General features: G+C 32.6%; 3 protein-coding genes across 9 annotated transcripts in view; all 3 read right to left on the reverse strand.

Moving 5' to 3' along the window:
* The window catches only part of LOC126708520 (pectin acetylesterase 8-like), a 53,438-nt gene extending 39,862 nt beyond the window's left edge, over positions 1-13,576 (reverse strand). Inside the window, exon 1 of the mRNA XM_050408309.1 lies at positions 13,430-13,576. The gene's annotated coding sequence lies outside the window, so the exon portion shown is untranslated. The remainder of the gene's footprint in view (positions 1-13,429) is intronic.
* LOC126708798 (pectin acetylesterase 8-like) lies at positions 5,499-21,829 on the reverse strand. Of its 7 annotated transcripts, XM_050408740.1 has the most exons (14): positions 13,430-13,569; positions 11,354-11,437; positions 9,545-9,666; positions 9,341-9,423; positions 8,804-8,933; positions 8,604-8,683; positions 8,412-8,498; positions 8,208-8,332; positions 8,034-8,094; positions 7,752-7,805; positions 7,589-7,666; positions 6,484-6,589; positions 6,137-6,282; positions 5,499-5,971 (listed from the first exon to the last, which is right to left on the reverse strand). In XM_050408740.1, the coding sequence occupies exons 3-14, from the start codon at positions 9,663-9,665 to the stop codon at positions 5,843-5,845; spliced, it is 1,200 nt and encodes a 399-aa protein (XP_050264697.1). In that variant the 5' UTR covers position 9,666; positions 11,354-11,437; positions 13,430-13,569; the 3' UTR covers positions 5,499-5,842. The 7 variants fall into 7 exon arrangements, with proteins under 7 accessions (XP_050264697.1, XP_050264695.1, XP_050264698.1 ...); XM_050408738.1 differs by lacking the exons at positions 11,354-11,437; positions 13,430-13,569 and adding an exon at positions 21,688-21,829; XM_050408741.1 differs by lacking the exons at positions 11,354-11,437; positions 13,430-13,569 and adding an exon at positions 21,587-21,804.
* Positions 16,192-21,960, reverse strand: LOC126708797 (pectin acetylesterase 8-like). Its single transcript, XM_050408736.1, has 13 exons — positions 21,812-21,960; positions 20,127-20,248; positions 19,935-20,017; positions 19,399-19,528; positions 19,222-19,301; positions 19,010-19,096; positions 18,803-18,927; positions 18,637-18,697; positions 18,253-18,306; positions 18,083-18,160; positions 17,103-17,208; positions 16,795-16,940; positions 16,192-16,624 (listed from the first exon to the last, which is right to left on the reverse strand). The coding sequence occupies exons 2-13, from the start codon at positions 20,245-20,247 to the stop codon at positions 16,496-16,498; spliced, it is 1,200 nt and encodes a 399-aa protein (XP_050264693.1). The 5' UTR covers position 20,248; positions 21,812-21,960; the 3' UTR covers positions 16,192-16,495.
* Positions 21,961-23,068: the final 1,108 nt, after the last annotated feature.

A 23,068-nucleotide genomic window follows, 5' to 3' on the forward strand; every position in this document is an offset into this window, starting at 1 on the left:
TCCTCAAGGTAAAACAAATCCACTATGAAATAATTGAAGTTTACACAATAACGACTTAGACCACTAACATCCTATTGCTACCTCAAGTAGGAAACTTACAACCAGGACCACGTGACAGCTCCGAGTCCACGGACTACTTCTTTCTTAAATTCACAGCAAGCACAAGCACTCCCACTTGTATATCTTTAAGCTCTTGAAGCAGTAATTGAATTGATCACCAAGCTCTCGACATCAATCTTGAAATTGAAAACCCTAAATGTGTAGAAAGGCAAACACCTCTAGATCTCACAATTTCACAAGAGATTCACACACACAGTATAAAGAGCAACCACAAAATGTGGCTAGGGTTTTTCCTTTTATATTTAAGGCAAAATATAAAACTCTACACGTCAAACGAGCTTGGGCTAAGTTGGAAAAATTCTGCAGAAAAACAATCTACACAAGCTTCGATCGATCAAGTCTAATTCTCGATTGATCTAGCCAGGCAGATTTACATAGTAAATCCTGCATTACACTCGATTCCAACTTTACACTTAAACATACTTTGAGCAAGTCTAAAACAAGACTAAACGTTTTGATCATGGTTTGCCAACATTACAAATTGAAGTTGTAATACATTAGTTCCTAATTCCTTAGAACCTTACATATTTCACTTAGGAAGGAGAGGGTAGCTTGAAATTCCTATATGATTGATAAGGAAATGTAAATTTCTATTTTCATAAGTAAGGTTATAGTTTTCATTTCAAATTTTTGAGGCGCAACTACTGTGACTAGAAATATTTCTGGCAGCCTTTAAACCTGGACTCCATGGCTGGCTTCCTTGTGCATGTTCTTAGGGACACCATTACTTCTAACTACACTGATTGGTGTATTCCAATTTTGTTTATTTCTTTGTACCTAAAGCATATTGGGGAAAAGTAAAGAGTAATTCCCACTTAGTTCCAATTAAAGGCCCTTTTGTCTTTAATTTTTTTATTATTGTTTTCTTATCTATCTGCTTGCAGGACCACATTTCAGTCTTGCTGGCAAAGAGCTTGATGCTCGTGAGGATGAGAATTGTCATGTTGGTGATCTGGGGAATGTCAGGGGTTGTTTGGCACTGTTGTTAAAACAACAGTTTTCAGTGTTTAAAGAACAATAACACTTCTGACACGTATTTCTATAACACTCAAACACATATTTCCAAAACACTGAAACTGAACATCAATACTTAAACACTGTTACCAAACGGGCCCTCAATGTTGGTAATGATGGTATGTGTTGTACTTAACTCTATAGTGGCTTGAAGTTCCATTAGATTCCATGTTCTATTTTTGTATTTGGTGATTGATTTTGCTGTTATAGGAATGTATTCTTTGTGCCTAACCTCACCACTATCCTTTTTAATAATCAACAACCAACACACAACAGGTAACATCACACCTCCCTAAACCCATTTTTCCTTAAAACCCTTGGGGCAGAGACAATGAGTTTACTCACTTAAATATTAATAAAATTAAACATAGAAGTTAAGCAGTTCAACAATAAGGAAAACTATAAAAGCAATTAGAAGTAGCAACCAAACCCTTTAACTTTCCACCAAAATAAGGATCACAGAGTGCAGTTATTTCGCAGATACCAATTTAAGTATGAATATTTCTGATAACAAATCTTGTAAATATCCCAGCTATAGTCTGCTGACTCTGCCCATGCTGATTTACCATGCCAACAATGAATAATTCATATGCCTATCACTGAAGAATAAAAGTTCCCCTTTTTCTTTTAAATGACTTCATCTAATATGTATGTTTTGCCTTCTCCTTATCTCTGTACCTTACAAATAATAAGCCTATCCCATTTCAATCTCCGTATCATAAGGAAACAAGTACTGTTTCTACGCACTCCTTTATGTAATAGTAAGAAGTACCCATACACCTTGTCCTCTGCTACACCCACATAATGTAGCATCTGAAGCAACATCCTCAACAGCAGACCTAAAAAATCTGATCTTGAGCATGTAATCTAAGCTGCAGCATGGGGGTGTTTGGGGGGGGAGGATGGGGGAGAGAGAAGCTAATAAGAAGTTCATTTTAAGAACTATACTACAAACTGACTGATCTAATGCAAACTCTGAAAATGAGCACCTTTAAGCAATAGATTTACTGCCTTTTCAAGCGCATGAAGCATTGTGTAAATCAATTTGATGTTTCATGCTAATGAATTGTGTTATATGATGGAGAGAAATCCACAACTACTAGGAAGAGTAACAAGCTCCTAACCACAAAGTTCCCATTCCAAAGTATTGACAATAAACATATAAATATATTATGCATTTTGAAAAAATCTTGAAAGACTTTAGGATGGTTGAATTGTGATGGAACATATTTATTTATGTATTCGAATAAGTTGTAAGAAGAACTAATGGTATAATTCATGAAGTGTATAAAATCTTTTTTTTTTTTTTTTAAATATAAAGCATTTGACATTTGGAATCAAGTAGAATGTTATTGAAACAACAAAACAGACTACACGACCCTAAAGGGCACAAAGTTACCAAAAATGAACCATAATTCTAATCCAACTCAACTTAATAAGTTACCAAAAAGTAAATAAAAATACTCAACTCAACTCAACTCAGTCCTATTCCCAATAAAATTGGATTGACTACATGAATTCTTCTAGACCAACCCGGCTCTATATAGTGGGTTATGGGTACCTTGTACCATAAAGCATAATGCTAATATTTTATCAAAAAATTATATGGATTTTCGATTTATTTATTTATGGACAGAATCCTATGACATGGTTAATTTTGGAAAACGCGAGGGAGATAATTGCATTTTTTGTATTCCCTGTGAAAAGTTGGAAGGGGGGAACTGGTATGTTAAAACAAGGAATTATAATATAATTTCTTCATAAAAGTAATACTGTAATGTCATTGGCAATTTCTGGGTTGTGTTTGTTAGTCAAGTACTAGTGGACTAAGAAAGCTAAAGCTAAGGTATAATCTATAATCAATTCGTTTAAGTATACTATTTTTTAATTCTCAAATATTAAAGTTGTTTAACTTGATTGTGCACTTCTGGCTTAGATTGATTTTATTTGATATGCATTTATTTGTTTTAAGGGTTAGTATTTGTAGTTTGTGGGCAAAAGAAAGAGATTGAATTTCATCAACCCAAGTTCTAACATTTTAATTCTCTTTTTTTTATTAATAAAAATTCTCTAATACTAATTGGAAAAAAAAAAAAAAAAAAAACTTTGTTTCTCCATAACTTATAAGATCCTTCTGTAGTGGTGGCTATTTCAAGAGATGCTTTAAATTCAAATCAATATGTTGATCAAATCGCCTAGCCAAAGCATCCAAAGACTATAATTATGAAAAAAATAATAATTCAGCCCTTAAACAATCTTTAAATTTTCAATGTAGATTTAAACAATGTTTCTTTCTCATTATAATTTGTGATTTATATTAATGATGATTTTAGGGTCCTCCAACTCATGAAAAGTATGCAAGACTTATGTTTCTTTCTCATTGTGTGTCTTCCAACCCAAATTGAAACAAGAAGAAAGAAGCTTTGACCTGAGGTTGATAGTCATTAGTGAAGAGCTTCCAAATCCAAGTTTTCAATATATATTCTCTCTGGATTTGCTTTTGATTTTTGATACTCTGCGTTGTTTTTGGGTGGTATTGGTAATTGGTAAGTCCAAAATGCTCATTTTCTTTCTTAGTTGGTTAATAAATTTTTAACTTTAATCTTGTGCTTTCTCCATCACATCTCTCTTATGTTCCATTTATGGCTATTATGGACAACATTGTGTTTGTTCCATTTTGTTTTGAGTGTATTACATCAATGTTGGTGTGTATCATATTTTTATGTTTCTTATTTTACTCGTTGATTGTTTAGTGAAATATGACACCGGAACATTGTTTCTCTTTGTGAGCATGTGTGAATTTAAGTAGTAATGCACAGATGAAAAGCTAACTGTGTGATTTTCTTTCAGTGTTATCAGTGTGTGGCTGATGTATTGATGTCTCTATAAAATGTTATAATTCTGTTTTCGGCAAAGAGATTTTGGATTTTGACTTTTAATTTCTTCTATATTTTCTAGAGTAAATCAGTTTCTTTGGAGTTGATGGACCTCAAAATTAGATTTGCATTTCTTTTTTGTTGTTTTATCTTCTTGGATTTGATTTTTTTTTTTTCATTTATTTCTTTCCTAATTGTTTGGTTGTACATTTCTTAGTAGAATAGTGATTACATTTATCTATGGTGTACATTTATCTCGATGGTATTTCCATACTTGTAAATTCAATGGAAACATTTCTAGGAAGGGCAAAACTTAGGAACAGTATCTTAGATGCTGTTCCTTAGGTTTCTTTCTTAAGATTCAGCCATGTGACTACTTAACTAAAAAATACACTTACATCCCATGAGAAAAAATCTACATGGCAGAATCTTAAGAGGGGAGCCTAAGGAATAACACCTAAATATTGTACCTAAGTCTTGCTCTTCCAGGATTATAGACTGCATGACATTATAGCTCACTATATCAATTTGGTGTGTATGTATATGTATCAAAACATGTTTCAAGAGTTGAGTTAAGGGTTCCATTTAATGATCTTTTTCTTTAATAATTTGGAATCAAAGGATTAATAATTAACATTAATCATTCTCTCATGTATGCAATTAATAATTACAAATATTCTACATCTCTTTTTTATAGAGAAAAAGAAGATGCATAAATACAAAGATAAAGAATCTCTTACAAATTAACTATAAGGACCATTCGTGTCATTTATTACAAAATGGGCATCAATTATATTTACCACATATATAGAATTGTCTAAAACGATATTACAAAAGGCTCATCTAACTTTTTGACTATGTACAATTTCCTGTCAATAATAACTTGGAACAAAGCTACAATGCTACAAAAAAAAAATACAATGATGAATATTATTTACATTAGCAGCTAGCATTTGTTGATTACAAGAATTAGTCCACCATGCACAGTTGTCCCTTTACTATTTGCAAAAGGATCTATGACGCTTCTTGCAAACCTATCTTATCCTCTCTCCCTTCTCCCTCCTTTTTTTTTTTTTTTGGTTGTTGAGAGTTTGAGTTTATGCTTCGTAAAATCTCTCGTTCGCTAAGACACTTTGTATTTTAGATTGCACACATTGAGGTTGAGGATAAAGCTTTAAAGGATGGCAGGATTGGCATTAGGGAACTCAGGTTTTGAGCTGATAACTCTTTGTGATCTGCATCGTTATAATGCATGCCAATGCTGAATCAAGCCTTGAATCTTTTCTTTTCATTGATTTGGATGAAATTTATCATTAGACAACAAGGCCATTTGTATATGGGGGATGGATATAAAGGAAAAACATTATTTTCCAAATAAAAGATTCCTAAACATGTCCCTTGATACACAATCACAAAAATTATCATGAAGCTACTAAAAACAAGGAAATAAAATTATAAAACCTAAAACTCTAAAAATTTTAAAAAGAATAATAAAAATCTTCCAATAATGACTATTGAGTTCACATTTCATCCAACGTGAAATTGTTTATTATACACATATAGATGCTCAGAGTAGAATTCCTTTGCAATATGATATTGATGCTCATAATAGAATCAACATTGAATGTATCAAAAAAAAATATATATATTCTTGATTAAGTGTTGAATACATCAGCAATGGGGAAAGACACCTAGCACACCATTTGGTGCAGTGGTGCCTTTTTCTTATTTTGAAGACTTGATAAATCATTAATTTTATTTTCCTTATTTCTTATCAAAGCTTATTTTACCTATAACTATCATTCATATAAATGATAAATTTTGACATTAATCTATAGTTCTGGGTGTTCTTGTAAAACGGTAACAAGGTTGTGGCAAGTGGGGTTGCAAGGATAAGGGCAATCTATCTTTTGGAAGGGCCTTCGGTCATAAAACCAGTCTCCAACAGCCTTTGCAATTGTCTGTAGAATTGTTTTTCATACAAAAAAATGGAATGAGTTACTCCACAGCAAAAAAGGGAAATCAACAATGAAAGGTAAAAAAGAATATGAAGAAAAATGAGATAGTAAAATAATTGATAAAATAATAGAAGAAGAAGAAATAGAGAAGATAAAGTTGCTTCTTACTGTTTTAGCCAGCAATGGAGAATCATCAAATAACCATGTCTCCTGCAATTCGGTTTGGCAGTGGTCATAGCAAGAGTCGATAAATAGTCCCTTAGATGAAGAGTTGCCAGTGTTTTCCAATGCTTTTAAGAAGTCAAGTCTAAAACCTGAAAATAGACATCAAGATAATACGCCAAATTTCCAGAAGCCAGTTCTTATCATTACCAATCTTGTTCCTCGATATATAGCAATGGTATTCTATATACTTGAAGAACTCTATTCTTGAAGACAAGATGATATTGTTGAAAATCTATGCTTGCCTCCTTGAAAAATTGTTCAAGGATAAGAAAGAGGCTTTAGGTATTCACCTTGCATGGTTTGAATTTGATCGTCCGAGCACTTCTTTATATTATGTCTGCAGTTATGCCAGGTGCCATGAGGATCAACTATAGTTGGTACCAAAATGTTTTTAATCTGAAAGAAAACAATGAGTATAGTACAGCTCTTAGAGGAATGAAAGGGATTAATTTTGAAATGAAAGTAGATACTAAAAATAATAATTTCATTTATAGATATGTCTTACCATTTGTCATCAGTATGGGCAAAAAATTTGTGAAGTAGAATAATCACAAAAAAATAAAAAAGAAAGTAGACGTCAAATAATCACATGATGCTTTTCCATCATATTTTTCTTGAATTTATTTATTTATTTTTTTTTTCTATTCATTTGTCAGAAAAAGCTTCACAAAAACTTTTTCCAGAAACAGAATATAAGTTTTGGAGGGGAAAAATATTGAATGAAACATCCCCGTTACCAAAAAAAAAAAACAGACAAATCCCAAAATACAGTCACATCAAGTGAGTGAAGGTGGTAAACCATTCTTCAAAGCACCAAGGCCTTGGCTCAGGTGGGGAAATGAGTGTGGTGGATTGGGGTTGGCCTTAGGTTCCAATTTCACTAAAAATCAGATTAACTTAAATTAGATTTTTAAAATGAAAACGAATTACCATTACATCAAGCAAAATGCCTGAGTCCAAAGGAAGATATTTGAAGTTGCTTCTCAAAGTTTAAACTATGTCAGTAATGTTGCTTAAGAAGTTATGATGTTATATATCGTCTAAGATGAAGGGACTTAGGGAGGCAATACCAATTTTATCCTTCTTTTAATTATTTATGGATGAGAAATGGAGTGGTCTCCATATATCAGAACCATCTCATGTTAAATGCAAATAAGTTCAAAAGCAAGTGAGATACCAATTCTTGAAGACATTCATACTTCTAAAACCAAGCTAGTGGCCAGTTTTCTATTTTTCAGTTTATACATTTATTTTACCTTCAAGGATAAGGAGCTATCCTATGTATATATTAAAAGGAAAGTTTAAAAGATTTCTTGCAAGAAGAGGATAGTAACACATCAAATTGAAAATAAATTCAAGAAATTGTAACTTTGTCATGGAATACAATGAGCTTACCTGCCATGAATCATAGGCTGCATTTACAAAAATTATTGGTGTTTTAATTTCATGTGCCACATTTTGAGGAAAGAAACACTACAAAACAATTGAGAAATGTTGGTAACGTTGAAGAGGAAATGGTGAACTGTGAAACTAATAATACCACAATAGACACACTTACCAACTCTGGTTTTATTTTTGAAGTGCATGATGAAGGCAAATTCTTTGCTGAACCCTACACACCGAAAGAAAGATTTACATTAAGAATCAGGTATTGCTTATTTCTTTTTTTGGTGGAGAATAGGTATTAATTTTTAAAATTGAATGAAAGCTTGAAAAAATGGATAAATTCTATTGTCTTGTTGGACATAAAAAAGAGACTTGAATAAGTGAGCAACTAAAAAAACAACTGCAATATAAATTGCCAATTCATACAAGGGAGAGAGAGAGGTTTGAATAATACATGCGTTGCAACCACTTGACTGTAGAATTCTTCAATGTGTTGTGCTCCGGAAATATCTTTCCTGTTAGACAATGCTAGGTACTAATTACATGAATGTGTAACTACTAACTACACCAACTCTAAAAACTGTTTATGATATGAAGTCAAGATAGAAGAACAAATATATGAGCTTACACATTGATGAAGTAACCAGCATCTGATAGGCATTTAACTGTAGCACCACTAGGTATGAGAGCTCGGAAGCTATCACAATGCAAAATAGAAGCCAATCCACCAGCCGAACAACCAGAGAGAAAAGCCTGACAAGTTATAGGCAGGGTGAGGATTACAGGAGGTGGAAAATCAACAAATGATAATAGGGATATACATATGCCATACATTTTTTGCATCTTTCATTCCTTTTGATAATAGGTCCTCAATTACTGCAGGCCAAATTCTTGCTCCTCTGAAGTGAAGATTAGTAGCCTGATCAAATTATTATTATTAATTAAAACCCACCAAGAAAAAGGAAAAATACACTGGAATCAGGTCTTCCCCTGAAATTAAAAATTGAAATTCCAATTAACTTACTGGATCGACTGCTTCTACATCACCAGTAAATGATGCCCCATCACAGTATCTAATCTTAATTCTGTTCCAGTTGTAGAAGTCTGGAAATTTTAGACAGATTCTATTAATTTCATTAAAAGACAAAACTCAGGGGAACAGAGGTGACACAAGCTGAAAAAAGCATGAAAGATTAACTAAAACAATAAACAATTAAGTCATACCAGGATTATAATTTTGGACTCTACTCAGAATCCCAGTGAAAGCAACTGCCTTGTCCATATGCTTAGATGAACCTAAACGAGTTTCTGAACGATTAAGACAGAGGGTGACATTGTTGCACCAGCCACCTCCCTAAGAACCAGAACAAAAGTGACATATAGATAACATCAAGATATTAGAAAAATAAGTTTATTCTCTCTTTTTTTTTTTTTTTTTTTTTTTGCAACTTAATAATTTTACTAATTAAAGCTGTTAAAGCCTTCAAGAACTAGATTTGAAAGAAATTCTTAGCATTCATATGTCATAACATGTGATCAAAATTACAATATTTAGCTTCTTCTAATTCTTTTCATAAAAGCTGAAAAGTAATATTTATCGTTACCATTTGGCATTAGAAAAATTGCTTTAGTATTAATACCCATTTCTTTTCTTTTTCTTTTTCTTTTTTCCCTGTAGGCAATCTGTTCAAGGATTTATTATGGCATTGTTTCTTTAGTTGGTAAAGAAATGGCTAAACAGGATGTGACAAAAGGACAAACCTCAATGTGAACCAACCAATTGTTAATTCCTGCACCAAATCCCTTATCCCAGTGATAAGCTGGCGGACTTCCATCCAGACAAACTGCTCCATATGTCTAATTTCAGAACATATTGAAACAAAGATTTGGAAGAATGTATTGTTTTTGAAAAGAAAAGAATATAGGTTTAATTTTGATCAGTTTGTCTTGCAAGAGATTTCTTACCAGCTCCTTTTGCCACCGCATCCTCAACAATAGTAATTGATACATTAGCACCTTCTGTTTTGAGCATTACTAGTGCCCATACTAGAAGATTCAACCATTGGATTAATCTTGTCCCAGCCATTCTGCGCATATCAAAATTGAGTGATCAAAATGCAGAAAATATTGAAGAAAACTAAGATAACACAGAGGAGAAAACAGATCAGATCATTGCTTTCAGAATTTTCAATTAAGTAAATTGATCAACAAGTAGCTTAATGACTTTGTCCCATACATAATTTCCAAATAGGAAATAGAATCAAAATCCCTGAGTAAATTGATAAACTAGTTTGATATGAAGCATTCATAAAAAATAAAAATAAAAATAAAAAATTTCTCAATTCCATCCTCGTCCTTTTCTTTTGCTCAGAACTCATAAAATCTACAATATGATTATCAAGATAAATCAACTTTAACGCTAAAGATATGATATCATTAGTGAAAAATACTTGAGTTATTTGACAAAACCAAAGCCCAATTGCATCAAAGCTGGGATGGATATGATAAGACTGGCTTATGAGCAAATATTTTATTACGCTTATATCAACTGAAATTCCCAAAATGTAAAAACCCAGATAGATACAAACATCTGATAAATAAATTACACGTTAAAAAAATAAAATAAATAAAGAAACAGAGGATAGGATAGTATAGCACATCATTGATATCAATAGTAAAAATATAGATTGACATATGATTCTCAGACCAAAGATCAAGACTTAGTTGTCCATATCAAAAACATGCAATTAGTCAATTACTGGTACCTGAATTTTGATCAAATACCCGCTATTGCCATCAACAGGAAAAAAAAAAGATTGATACATGAAACATGCAATCAATTAGTCAATTGCATGACACATGCCTCTCACATCAAATACATGCAATCAATGATATCTATCATATTTCATTATTTAGATTAAGAAATCAATTGCATCTATTAGTTAAATCCACTTGATGATTTTCTCTGACCAGAAGAAGGGTTTTTCAATCTAGTCTCAACCAACAAACATTGCTTACAAACACCATCATGACAACTTCCATCCATGCATATATCCAAATTATACCGCCTCCCCATTAAACTGTACACACATATATAGCAACTTCATCACAATTGCAAAACGAAAAGAGGGAAAAATCCATTGTACCATATTGAGAGACGATTATTACTTACCCAAAAAAAAAAAAAAAAAAAAGACCAGAATTGTGAACAAAACAAAGGTAGCTGCATAACCCAATGGACGTAAAAAAGAAAAGTAGATATAGAGTAAAAGAATCACATGTACCTGAACTAGAACTAGCAAAAAAAGTAGGAAATCTCAAGCGAGCTTTCTCTTTTTGTTGAAAGAATGTGAATTAAAAAAAAAAAAAAAAAAAAAAAAACCCAGTTTTGTAATCTAAATATAATCCCCTATATACTGCTCCCAGCAATGCAAAAACCAGTTTGTTAGTGATGAAGAGAAAGGACTGAATTAGTAGGAGCTTCTACATACAAGAAGAGAGAGAGCTCCTATTTACATAAACACAAACACACAAAATAGATAAGAAAAGTGCTTTGTTTACGGGTAATTATTGGGTATTTCTAGAGTACCATAAATGCATACTCTCGGAGTATTCAATAATTTTCATTTGTTTACGGTTATATTTTAGGAGAAATTATTATTTACACAGGGAGGATTGCTGATGTGGTCCTCCCTGACCAATGAGATGGTGTCATTTATGCAAATATATGTGTGAGCTTCTTAATCAGCATAAGGAAATAAAAATAAAAATTACCAAATGATGTCACTTTTGCATAAATAACAGTATTTTTTTAGTTGAGAGGTCAGAAAGACCACGTCAATAGTCCTCTTGGTGGACCTGATATGTTTCAGTTGGACATGATAAGAGTGTAATTAATAGTAATCAGATAACTGAAAAACCGACACTCATTCATATGGACCACAAAACACTCAAAACAAAACAAAAATATTTATGATTTTTCGGTCTTTAGGTGTGCTTGTCTCGAGCTTGCGGGTCCACTGGACCAGCTTCTCAACAAATTGTAGAGAGAGATGTGTGTGCGTTTGACAACCTATTAAAAGCTAGTTTTTAACTATTAAGTTATTCTGCGAGTCTCATACTATTTTTATTATTTCCGTTTTATATTAAATAATATAAATTTTAGTTTTTTGAAAAAAAGGAAATGTCACGTGACAAGCTATGACTAGGTTTTAGCTTTTTATCTTATCTATACTATTATTTAAGGTGCTTTTTTTGTTTGGGTTGGACTTTTTTCATGGTTCAAAAATTCCCTTACACTCTAAAGTTAGCACGCTCTATCTCTATTTAGATATATCTTACACAAGTATCTTTTTCCTAAAAATTAACGCACACCATCTATCTCACACATTAGTTTCCTTGCACAGGGCTTTTGGATTGCCTCAACTTTTTGCCAACTTTATCACCATCTCCAATTTTAAAAAGGTTTGTTTCCTCTGATATTGTTAAATTATTATTATGTTAGTTTGTGTATTTTTGTTTGGATATTTTTTTTTTACTAATCTAATGCTTTTTTTTTTTTTAATCTCTTCTTATTTATCTCTTTCTCAAGTCTCTTTCTATAATTCCTTTGATATCCACAATTTTTCATCATCATCTTTCTTTACAAAGAGGTGTGTTTCCTTTTATAAAAAATAATAATAATAGAAAAGCACGTGCTTAGAGGCTAGTATTATATAAATAAGATACTAGTGACAAAAATAACTCATTCCCAAACGGACACCAAGAATCTTATCATGTTATGTGTTCTCTCCTAAATGAGTGGAGCAAGACTAGAGCTTGAATGGTAAAGAAAAGATAGTGAGTCTCTGTTAAAATAATAGAAATCTAGTCACAACCTGTCATATGAGTGGTGGCAAAAATAGTGATCCTAGAATAACTCGAAACTCATAACCTTTTTTTTTTTTTTTAACAAAATAGAGTAACATCAATTTTTATATGGATTTACTATTGAAGTCAATTATGTTATGCGTCGATAAGAATAAATTAAGAACTCATTGAAAAATGAGTTTAGATTTGCTTATTTCTTGTAGGGTTTGATTAACAAGTGTCAATGATTAAGATTGAGTTTTTTTTATTGCAATCAATTAATATTTCTAGAGAGCTACATAACATTCAGTGAAAATAGTATTTATTTATTAGTTTTTGTTACTTTCTAATGCAATGAGACTCATTTGATTATGAGTTAATCAAGCCTAGCTGAAATGAACTTGAATATAATCATCTTGATAATATCTTTAAACCAAAAGAAAAAAAAAAAAAACCGATAACAAACCAATTTGATCTAAAATATGGGGGAAAAAATAGTAAGCCTAACAACAAAAGTATAAATTTGTTCATCTAATATAAAAGTTTATTGTATTTAGATCTCGCTTGGAGTTTACTTAACAACAATAATTCATATGTTGATTGTATTTAAAAACAACAGATGATTTCCAAGATTTAATATTAGCAACAATAATTAGGATCTTCATCGTATTAATAAACAATATACGATAAACTTATAGTTTATCTTATATGAAAAACACTATATTCATAATACGCTCACAACAAAGCCTAAATGACATATTGCTACTTGCTGTTATTGATTGGGAAATAAAATAATTTCAATATTGAGTTTAAATTAAAACTAATAACTTATAACCTAACATTGGAAAAAATGCCTAAACACCTCCATCCCCCCCTAAACTTTCATTTTAGCAAATTTAGTTCCAGAACTTTACACATGTGCCAAATTAGTACTTCATTATGTGAGACAGTCATGAAGATAAAAAAAATCAGTTGAAACAAGTGGAGAGAAGAGAGATAAACCTGCATTCAGTTGAGAGAGAGAGAGAGAGGATCTCCTCAGTTTTTCTTTTTTGTTTTTTCAAGTCATATACTCAATTAACCTCTGATACAAAACCTTCCTTCTCACACTTCTTCAATAACACCTTTTAAATAGGCTTAACACCTCCTACTCCTAGTTGCTAATAGAGTGACCAACTGACCATGAACCCCTTGAACCACGATTTTTGTGTAGAAAATTGAACCCACAAACTGCAACGGGACAAAGAAATTCAGCTCCTTTGAGATTAAAAAAAGGCGAGATCAGTGGCAAGATTGAGGGATGGTGCGGTTGGATTGAGAGGGATCCTCTCTCTCTCTCTCCTAGGTCTCTTTCTCTCTCTAAACTGAACGCAGGTTTCTCTCTCCTTTCCACTGGTTTCAGATAATGTTTATATACGTTCATGCGTGTCTCACGGGACTAGTCCGTTAGTTTTCAATGCCAAACTAACTGAAGTACTAATTTGGTACAGTGCAAAGTTAAAAGTAGTAAATTGGTTAAAACAAAAGTTCAGGGTGTAATCCCTCATATCATCCTTTTATCACATCTTATACAGTGGCCACTCAGTCACAGTGAATGGTCCTTTGATGAGTTTCAAGCTGAACAGCTTATAGGTTCTCCATCAAATCAGAAGAAGAATCCTTCACAAAATCCAGGCAGTGACTCTTCTACCTTTCTAGCCAACAGCAGACCAACTTGTCAGAGTTGTGGTAAGCAAGGATATCAAGCTCTTGTTTGCTTTCACATGATGGATTTTGCTTATTGAGGACGACACCCACCAGCTCAATTGGTAGCTATGGCTGCCGAATTCAACTCAGACGAAGATTAAACTTGGTTTGCTGATAGTGGAGCAAAAAAATCATATCACTGCTGATATGAATAACTTGGAACTAAAAGTGTACCATGCCTCGGTGATGAGATTACTGCAAGAAATGGCTCATGTTTGTGCATTACACACACGGGATGTTCCACTCTGAAGTCTTTTAATGATAAATTACATGATAAATACAATTTGCAAAGTCTATCACTAACAAACTCATCTTTATGATGCATCACATATCTTGTCCTCATACTCCTCAGTAAAATGGCCTAGCTGAGAGGAAACACAGACATTTGGTGGAAACAGGGTTGTCTTTATTTGCTCAATCTCATCTACCAAAAACGTTTTGGGTTGAAACTTTCAATACAGCCATTTATCTTATTAATAGATTACCCACAACAGTCTTGGATTATCGGTCACCATTTCAAGTGCTCCTTAATCAAACACCTGATTACTCCTTTCTTAGGACTTTTGGTTGTGCTTGCTCTCCTTGTCTTATAACAATCCACAAACTGCTTTTTCATTCCAAAAGGTGCATATTCTTGTGGTATTGTGCTAATCACAGAGGATATAGGTGTCTTGATCCAAGTACCAATAGAGTCTACTTGATTTGACATGTGGTCTTTGACGAACTTCAATTTCCTGACTGAAGGGAGAGTCTCAACTTACTTAAGTCTGCTGCAACAGATTCTGACCAAGTGAGACAGAATCCCTGCAACTCTCCAACTCCACAAATCAGGTAATAACCTCTTTTCCTTAAACTACAATTTCACAACCTGTCGTTACCTTACCTATCGACCATATTCTTATTTAACACCTGTTGTAACAGCCCTACAACCCCTCTTGAATCATCAAATCAACCCACAACAGATACCACCCTATCATCAAACTCCTCATTGGACTCATCTTCTGCACCTCACAATGATCACCCTATGGTTACTTAGTAAATCTGGTATTCATTGCCCAAAGACCTTTCCAGACTATCAGGTTTATTATTCCACTAAACATCCCATTGTGTGCATTGCATACTCTTGCAACAACTACTGAACCCTCTTCTTACACTCAAGCTGTCAAGTTTAAGGAATGGCAAAAGGCAATGCAGGATGAATTTTCTGCATTGCATGCTAATGATAGTTGGAGCCTATGTCCAAGACCAGCCAACAAGAATGTAATCCGCAACAAATGGGTTTATAAAGTGAAGCAAGCTCTATTGAGAGGTTCAAGGCCCGATTGGTGGCTAAGGGATTCCAACAACAAGATGGTTTGTTTGGAATACAAAGAGACTTTCAGTCCTGTTATCAAACCAGCAACCATTAGAGTAGTACTTGCAATTCATTTTAATTGGCCTCTATGTCTCAAATGCCTTCCTACATGGGACTTTGGAAGAAGAGGTTTATATGGAGCAACCTACCGGATTTGTTGATTCAACTTCTCCAAATTATATGTGCAAATTGAAGAACCATCAACGGTCTCAAGCAAGCACAATGTACTTGGTTTAATTGACTTACACAATTATCTTACTCAGTCTTGACTTCACTGAATCTTATGTTAATTATTCTTTATTTACTTCTGGTAAATCGGGTATGAAGATTTTCATTCTAATTTATGATTCAGTTTATTATTCTTTATTTACTTATGATAAATCAGGTATGAAGATTTTCATTCTAATTTACATAGCCGATATCATAGTCACTGGAACTAGTCTACCATTCATTCTTCATCTGATAAACTGCCTGAAAGGTGACTTAGTCTGAAGGATTTAGGACCTCTGCATTATCTTTTAAAAATCAAGGTTGATTGTAATGCATCCAATTTATACCTTTCTCAAACTAAATATATTGTTGATGTACTACATTGTTGCAAGATGACTGGAGCTAAACCCAGTGCTACATATTTTTTTGATAAACACCCAGTGCTACATATAGATGCTCAGAGTAGAATTCTTTTACCATATGATATAGATGCTCATAATAGAATTCTTATACAACATGATATAAATGCTCATAATAGAATCAACACCGAATGTGTTGATTTCTTTTCTTTTTTATCTTGAGTAAATATTGAATACACAAACAATAGGAAAAGACACCCAGCACACAATTTGGTGCAGTGGTGCCATCTGCTTATTTCGAAGTCTTGATAAATCATTAATTTTCTTTTCATTTTTTCTTATTCAAGCTCATTTTACCTATAACTATCATTCATAGAAATGATAAATTTTGACATAAATCTATAGTTCTGGATGTTCTTTTGGATCGAAAATACGGTTGTGGCAAGTGGGGTTGCAAGGGTAAGGGCAATCTATCTTTTGGAAGGGACTTCGGTCATAATACCAGTCTCCAACTGCCTTTGAAATTGTCTGCAGAATAGTTTTTCATACAAATAATGGAATGAGTTTCTCCACAGCAAAAAAAAAAAAAAAAAAAAAAAGGAAATCAACCATGAAAGGTAAAAAATAAGATGAAGAAAAATGTGATAGTAAAATAATGGACAACAAAAAAGGAAGAAAGGGATAAAGCTGCTCCTTACCGTTTTACCCAGCACTGGAGAATCATCCCTTAACCATGTCTCCTGCATTTCGGTTTGGCAGTGGGCATAACAAGAGTCAATAAATAGTCCCTTAGATGAAGAGGTGCCAGCTTTACTCAATGCACTTAAGAATTGCAGCCTAAAATCTGAAAATAAATATCATAATAATAAGTATCCAGAAGCCAGTTATTATCATTACCAATCCTGTTCCTCAATATATAGCAATGGTATTCTATATGCTTGAAGAACTCTATGCTTGCCTCCTTGAAGAATTGTTTAAGGATAAGAAAGAGGCTTTTGCTATTCACCTTGCATGGTTTTAATTTGATTGGGTGAGCATTTCTTTACATTAAGTTTGCAGTCATGCCAGGTGCCATGGGGATCAGCTACGCCTGGTGCCAAAATGTTTTTTATCTGAAAGAATACAATGAATTCAGGTCTTAAAGGAATGAAAGGGAGAAATTTTTCTCTGAAAGTAAACATTAAAAGTAATAATTTCATTTATAGATATGCGTGTTACCATTTGTCATCAGTATTTAAGAATGCATGCGATTATTTTTCATTAATATGAAAATAATTGGGCAAAAAAATTGTGAAGTAGGATAATCACCAGAGAAAGAAAGTAGACGTCCAATAATCACATGATGCTTTTCCATCATATTGTTCTTGAGGTTTTTTTTTTTTTTTTTAATTATCAGAGAATGCTTTTCAAAATCTTTTTCCAGAAGCAGAATATAAGTTTTAGAGGGAAAAAATACAAAATGGGTACATCCCACTAAGAGAAAAACAGATAAATCCTAAAACACACAGTCTCATCAGGTGAGTGAAGGAGGATTTGGGGCTGGCCTTGGGTTCCAATTTCACTAAAAATGAGATAACTTCAATATATATTATTTTAAAAGAAAATGAATTACATAACATCAACCATAAGGCCGGAGTTCAAAAGATGACATTTGAAATTGCTTCTCAAAGTTTAAATAATGTCAATAATGTTGCTTAAGAAGTTATAATGCACATAAGTTCAACAGCAAGTGAGATACCAATTCTAGAAGAAATTCATACTTCTTAAACCAAGCTAGTGGCCACTTATCTAATTTTCAGTTCATACATTTATTTTACCTTCAAGGCCATGGAACTATCATGCGTATATATTTGAAGGAAAGTCTTAAAGGAATTCTCACAATAGACTAGAAGCAGAGGAAGAATGGTACATGTAAATATCTAATACATCTAATTAAAAAGAACTTCAAGAAATAGTAATCTTTGTCGTGGACTACAATGAGCTTACCTGCCATGAATCATAGGCTGCATTTACGAAAAAGATTGGTGTTTGAATATGCTCTGCCATATTTTGGGGAAAGAAACACTACAATATAATTGAGAAATGTTGGCAAATGTTGGAAACATTGAAAAGCAAATGGTGAAGTGTGAAACTAATACCACAATAGACGCACTTACCAACCCTGGTCTCATTTTTGAAGTGCATGATGAAGGCAAATTCTTTGCTGAACCCTAGACTCCAAAAGAAAGATTTACATTGAGAATCAGGTATTGATTTTGTTTTTTTGGTGTAGAACAGGTATTAATCTTTAAAATAGAATGAAAGCTTGACAAAATGGAGGAGCTCTCCTTTCCTCGAAAGAGAGAATGGATAAATTCTACTGTCTTGCTAGATATAAAAAAGAGACACTTGAATAAGTGAGGAACTGGGAAAATAAATAATAAATTTCCAAATCATAGCAGTATAGGTGCAAAAACCATCAAATTGCAAAACAAAAGTTCCTCATCCAAGGGGGGGGGGGGGGGGGGGGGAGAGAGAGAGAGAGAGAGAGGTATGAATACATGTGTTGCAACCACTTGACTGTAGAATTCTTGAATGTGTTGTGCTCCAGAAACATCATTCCTGTTAGACAACGTTTGGGGAAATTTACATGAATGTGTAACAACACCAACTCTCAAACTGATTAGGTTATGAAGTAAAAGTAGAAGAACAAATATATGAGCTTACACATTGATGAAGTAACCAGCATCTGCTAGGCATTTAACTTTAGCACCAACAGGTACAAGAGATCGGAAGCTATCACAATGCAAAATAGAAGTCAATCCACCAGCCGAACAACCAGAGAGGATAGCCTGTAGTCAAGTCCTAACAAGTTATAGGGTGAGGATTACAGGTGGGGAAAAATCAACAAATGATTATAGGGATCGACTATACATTTTTTGCATCTTTCATTCCTTTTGATAATAGGTCCTCAATTACAGCACGCCAAACCCTTGCTCCTCTGAAGTGAAGATTATTAGCCTGATCAAATTATTATTTAATTAAAACCCAACAAGAAAAGGAAAAATAAACAAAAAAATACACTAGAATCAGGTTCTCATCTGAAGTTAAAAATTGAAATTCCAAATGAATTTCAAATAACTTACTGGATTGATTGCAGCCACATCACCGGTAAATGATGCCCCATCACAGTATCTAACCTTAATTCTGTTCCAATTGTAGAAGTCTGGATATTTGAAACAGATTCCATTAATGAATTCAGAGAACAAGGTTAACAAAAGCTTTAAAAAAATTAGCTAAATCAATAAACAATTAAGTCATACCAGGATTAAACTTTTGGAATCTACTCAGAATCCCAGAGAAGGCAATTTCCTTGTCCATAAGCTTAGATGAACCTAAACGAGTCTTTGTACGGGAACGGCAAGTGGTCACATTGTTGCACCATCCACCTCCCTAAGAACCGGAAAAAAAGTAACATATAAATAACATAGAGATATTAGAAATTTAAGATTGACCCAAATATTTTATAACTTAAGAATTTAACTAAAAAAAACTGTTAAAGCCTTCAAGAAGTAGATTTGAATGAAAATTTTTGCATTCAAGTCAAATGTCATAAGACTCATAACATGTTAGGATAATTACAATATTCAGCTTTTTCTATTAGTTTTATTTAGAATAAATCAATAAAAGCAGATGAATTGGCATTATTGCACTGTTGGAGAAAAATTGCTTCAGTATTAGCAATTTTACCCTTTTCTTTTTTCTGTAGGCAGTCCGTTCAAGCATTAATTATTCCATTGTTTCTTTAGTTGGTAAAGAAATTGCTAAACACTAGACAGGATATGACAAAAAGACAAACCTCAAAGTGAACCAACCAATTGTTAATTCCTGCACCAAATCCCTTATCCCAGTGATAAGCTGGAGGACTTCCATCCAGACAAACTGCTCCATATGTCAAATTTCAGAACAGAATGAAATGAAGATTTGAAAGAATTTATTGTTTATGAAAGGAAAAGGATTTATTCAGTTTATTTTGCAAGAGGTTTCTTACCAGCTCCTTTTGCCACTGCACCCTGGACAAAAGTAATTCCTACATCAACACCTTCTGTTTTGAGCATTACAAGTGCAAATACTAGAAGATTCAACCATTGGATAAATCTTGTCCCAGCCATTCTGTGCATATCAAAATTTATTGTTCAAAATACAGAAAATTTTGAAGAAAACTAAGATAACGCAGAGGAGAAAACAGATCAGGTCATTGCTTTCAGAATTTTCTGTAAGTACAAGTAAATTGATCGACAAGTAGCTCAATGAAAGAAGAAAAAAATTCATTCCATACATAATTTCCAAATAGATAATAGAATCATAATCCTGAGTAAATTGATAAACTAGTTTGATATGAAGGCATCAAAAGAAAATTTATCAATTCCATCTTCCTCTTCTTTTGCTTGGAAATCATAAAATCTATAATATGATTACCATGGATAATCAACTTGCACTCTATAGACATGATTTCATTAGTGTAAAATACTTACTTGAGTTATTCGACAAAACCAAAACCCAATTAAATCAAATCTTTCATGAAAAAATCCTTTAAAGGTGCTACTTATATATATATATATATATCATCATGGGGTAACAAAATAGTAGCCTGACAAAGTTGGGATGGATAGGGTAAGATTGGCTTATGAACAAATACTTTAACTCAATTACATCAGTGGTATATCCAGAAATGTAAAAACCCAGATAGGTACAAAAAACTGATAAATTATTTACACATAAAAAAAATAAATAAAGAAGGGAAAAGAAAAAGTAACAAAGGATTGAATAAAATAGCACATCATTGCTATTAATAATGAAAATATAGATTGACATATGACACATGCTTCTCAGACCATTGATAGAAACTTAGTTGTCCATAATCAACAAATACATACAGCTACTGATATCTGATTTATAATCAAATACGCGTCGCTACTATCAATAATGAAAAAGAAATAGATTGACAAATGACACCTGCTTCTCAGACCAAAGATAGGAAAACAAACTTAATCCATATCATATACATGCAGTGATATCTATCATATTTCATTATTAAGATTGAGAAATCAATTCCATCCATTAGTTAAATCCATTTGGTGAAATAATTGATGGAATTGATTACAAACATCACAATCATTACTTCCATCCATGGAAATATCCAAAATAAACATATTTCCATAAATTATTAAAAAAAAAAAAAACATTCTCACCACCCACATACACAAATTAATACAATAAGCAGTAAACTACCACCCCATTAAAGTGTACACATTTATACAGCAACTTCTTCGTCACAAACGCAAAACGAAAAGAAGAAAAAATCCATTGCACCATATTGAAAGACCATTATTATTACTTACAAACAGAAAAAAAGAATCCAAATTTGTGAACAGAATAAAGGTGGCTGGCTTGTCAAAAAGAGGAGAAAAGAGAAAAGTAGATATGGAGTAAAAGAATCACCACATGTACCTGTACTAGAACTAGCAAAAAAAGGAGGGAATCTCAAGCAAACTTGTTTTGAAAGAATGTATAAAAAAAAGAGCCCAGTTTAGTAAATCTAAATATAATACCCTGTATAGAGCTCCCAACAATGCAAAAACCAGTTTGTATAAGTAGGAGCTTCTACAAAGACAGAGAGAGAGAAGAATGTACATATATAAAAAGAACCCAGTTTAGTAAATCTAAATATAATACCCTGTAGTATAGAGCTGAGAGCTCCCAACAATGCAAAAACCAGTTTTTATAAGTGGGAGCTTCCACAATGAGAGAGAGAGAGAGAGAGATAGTAGTGCTTATTTATATGAACGCAAACACAAGGAAGAAATAAAGGAAGTTTTTTTTTTTTTTTTTTTTAAAGAATATTACGAGTCCTTTTGTTTAGAGTGATGTGAAATACGTCTTATGCTTCTGTTTAGGACTTGTTTGGTAGGAGAATTTTAATAATATTATTTTAGTTTTGTGAAAATAAAAAATGTATAAAAATATATATTATAATATTTAAATAACAGTTTTTATTATTTAAACACTATTATTAAGTAAGATCTTAAACGTTAAAAAGGGTCCAGCTTCTATCTAATGGTCAATAACTATTAGACTATTTATGATATGAACACGTGTTCAATCTTAGACATTTATTTGCAATCCAATATGTTCAGCAATACTGGTTACTGGATTGAAGTCGGATCCAAAAACTGTTCTTTAAAACCTCTTTCCTGACGCCCCATGTTTCAGTTGGAAATTGGAAAGAGTGTAGTGTAGACTGTAGACTGTGTAGTAGTCGGCAGAGAACCCAAGAACCGACACTCATTTTCTTCGGACCACAAAACGCTCAAAAACAAAACAAAAAAACATCTAATATTGTCGCGGCTTTGTGGGTCCACCGCGACCAGCTTCTCTGACTCATGAACTAGGACATTGTCAATTGACAGTGAGAGAGAGAGGCTCTGGAGAGAGGTTCTGACTTCTATGCTCAACAATGAATATGAATCTTATCGTTTTACGCGTTCTCACCTAAATGAATGAGTGGGCCAAAGCTAGAGCCATGAGATTAGATCAATAATTCTATAACAAAAATGATAGTGAGATTTACTAAAGCCACAACTTTTGTTATAATTTTGACCCAAAAAAAAAACTTTTGTTATAATTAAAATCATTACATCACGCTTTTTTCAAAATTTTCAATTATTAAAATTTAATAAATTTAATTATTTAATCACATATTTTTAACAGTGATTTAGGTAATTGTGACAAAAATTGTGGTTTAATTTGTAATATTAGATCTATTTATTTTATAAAGAATCCAGCTAATGAATGGCCGAGAACATTTGTTAATAAATTATTTTTAAAAAACTTTCAAAAAAATTAATTATTTTATCTTTTTCCTTAAAAAATTTCTAAAAACATTTTCGAAATTAATACCCTTAGAGTATTCATTAACAAACTTTTTCTATA

Source organism: Quercus robur, chromosome 12 (genome assembly GCF_932294415.1).
Source record: "Quercus robur chromosome 12, dhQueRobu3.1, whole genome shotgun sequence".
NCBI lineage: Eukaryota > Viridiplantae > Streptophyta > Magnoliopsida > Fagales > Fagaceae > Quercus > Quercus robur.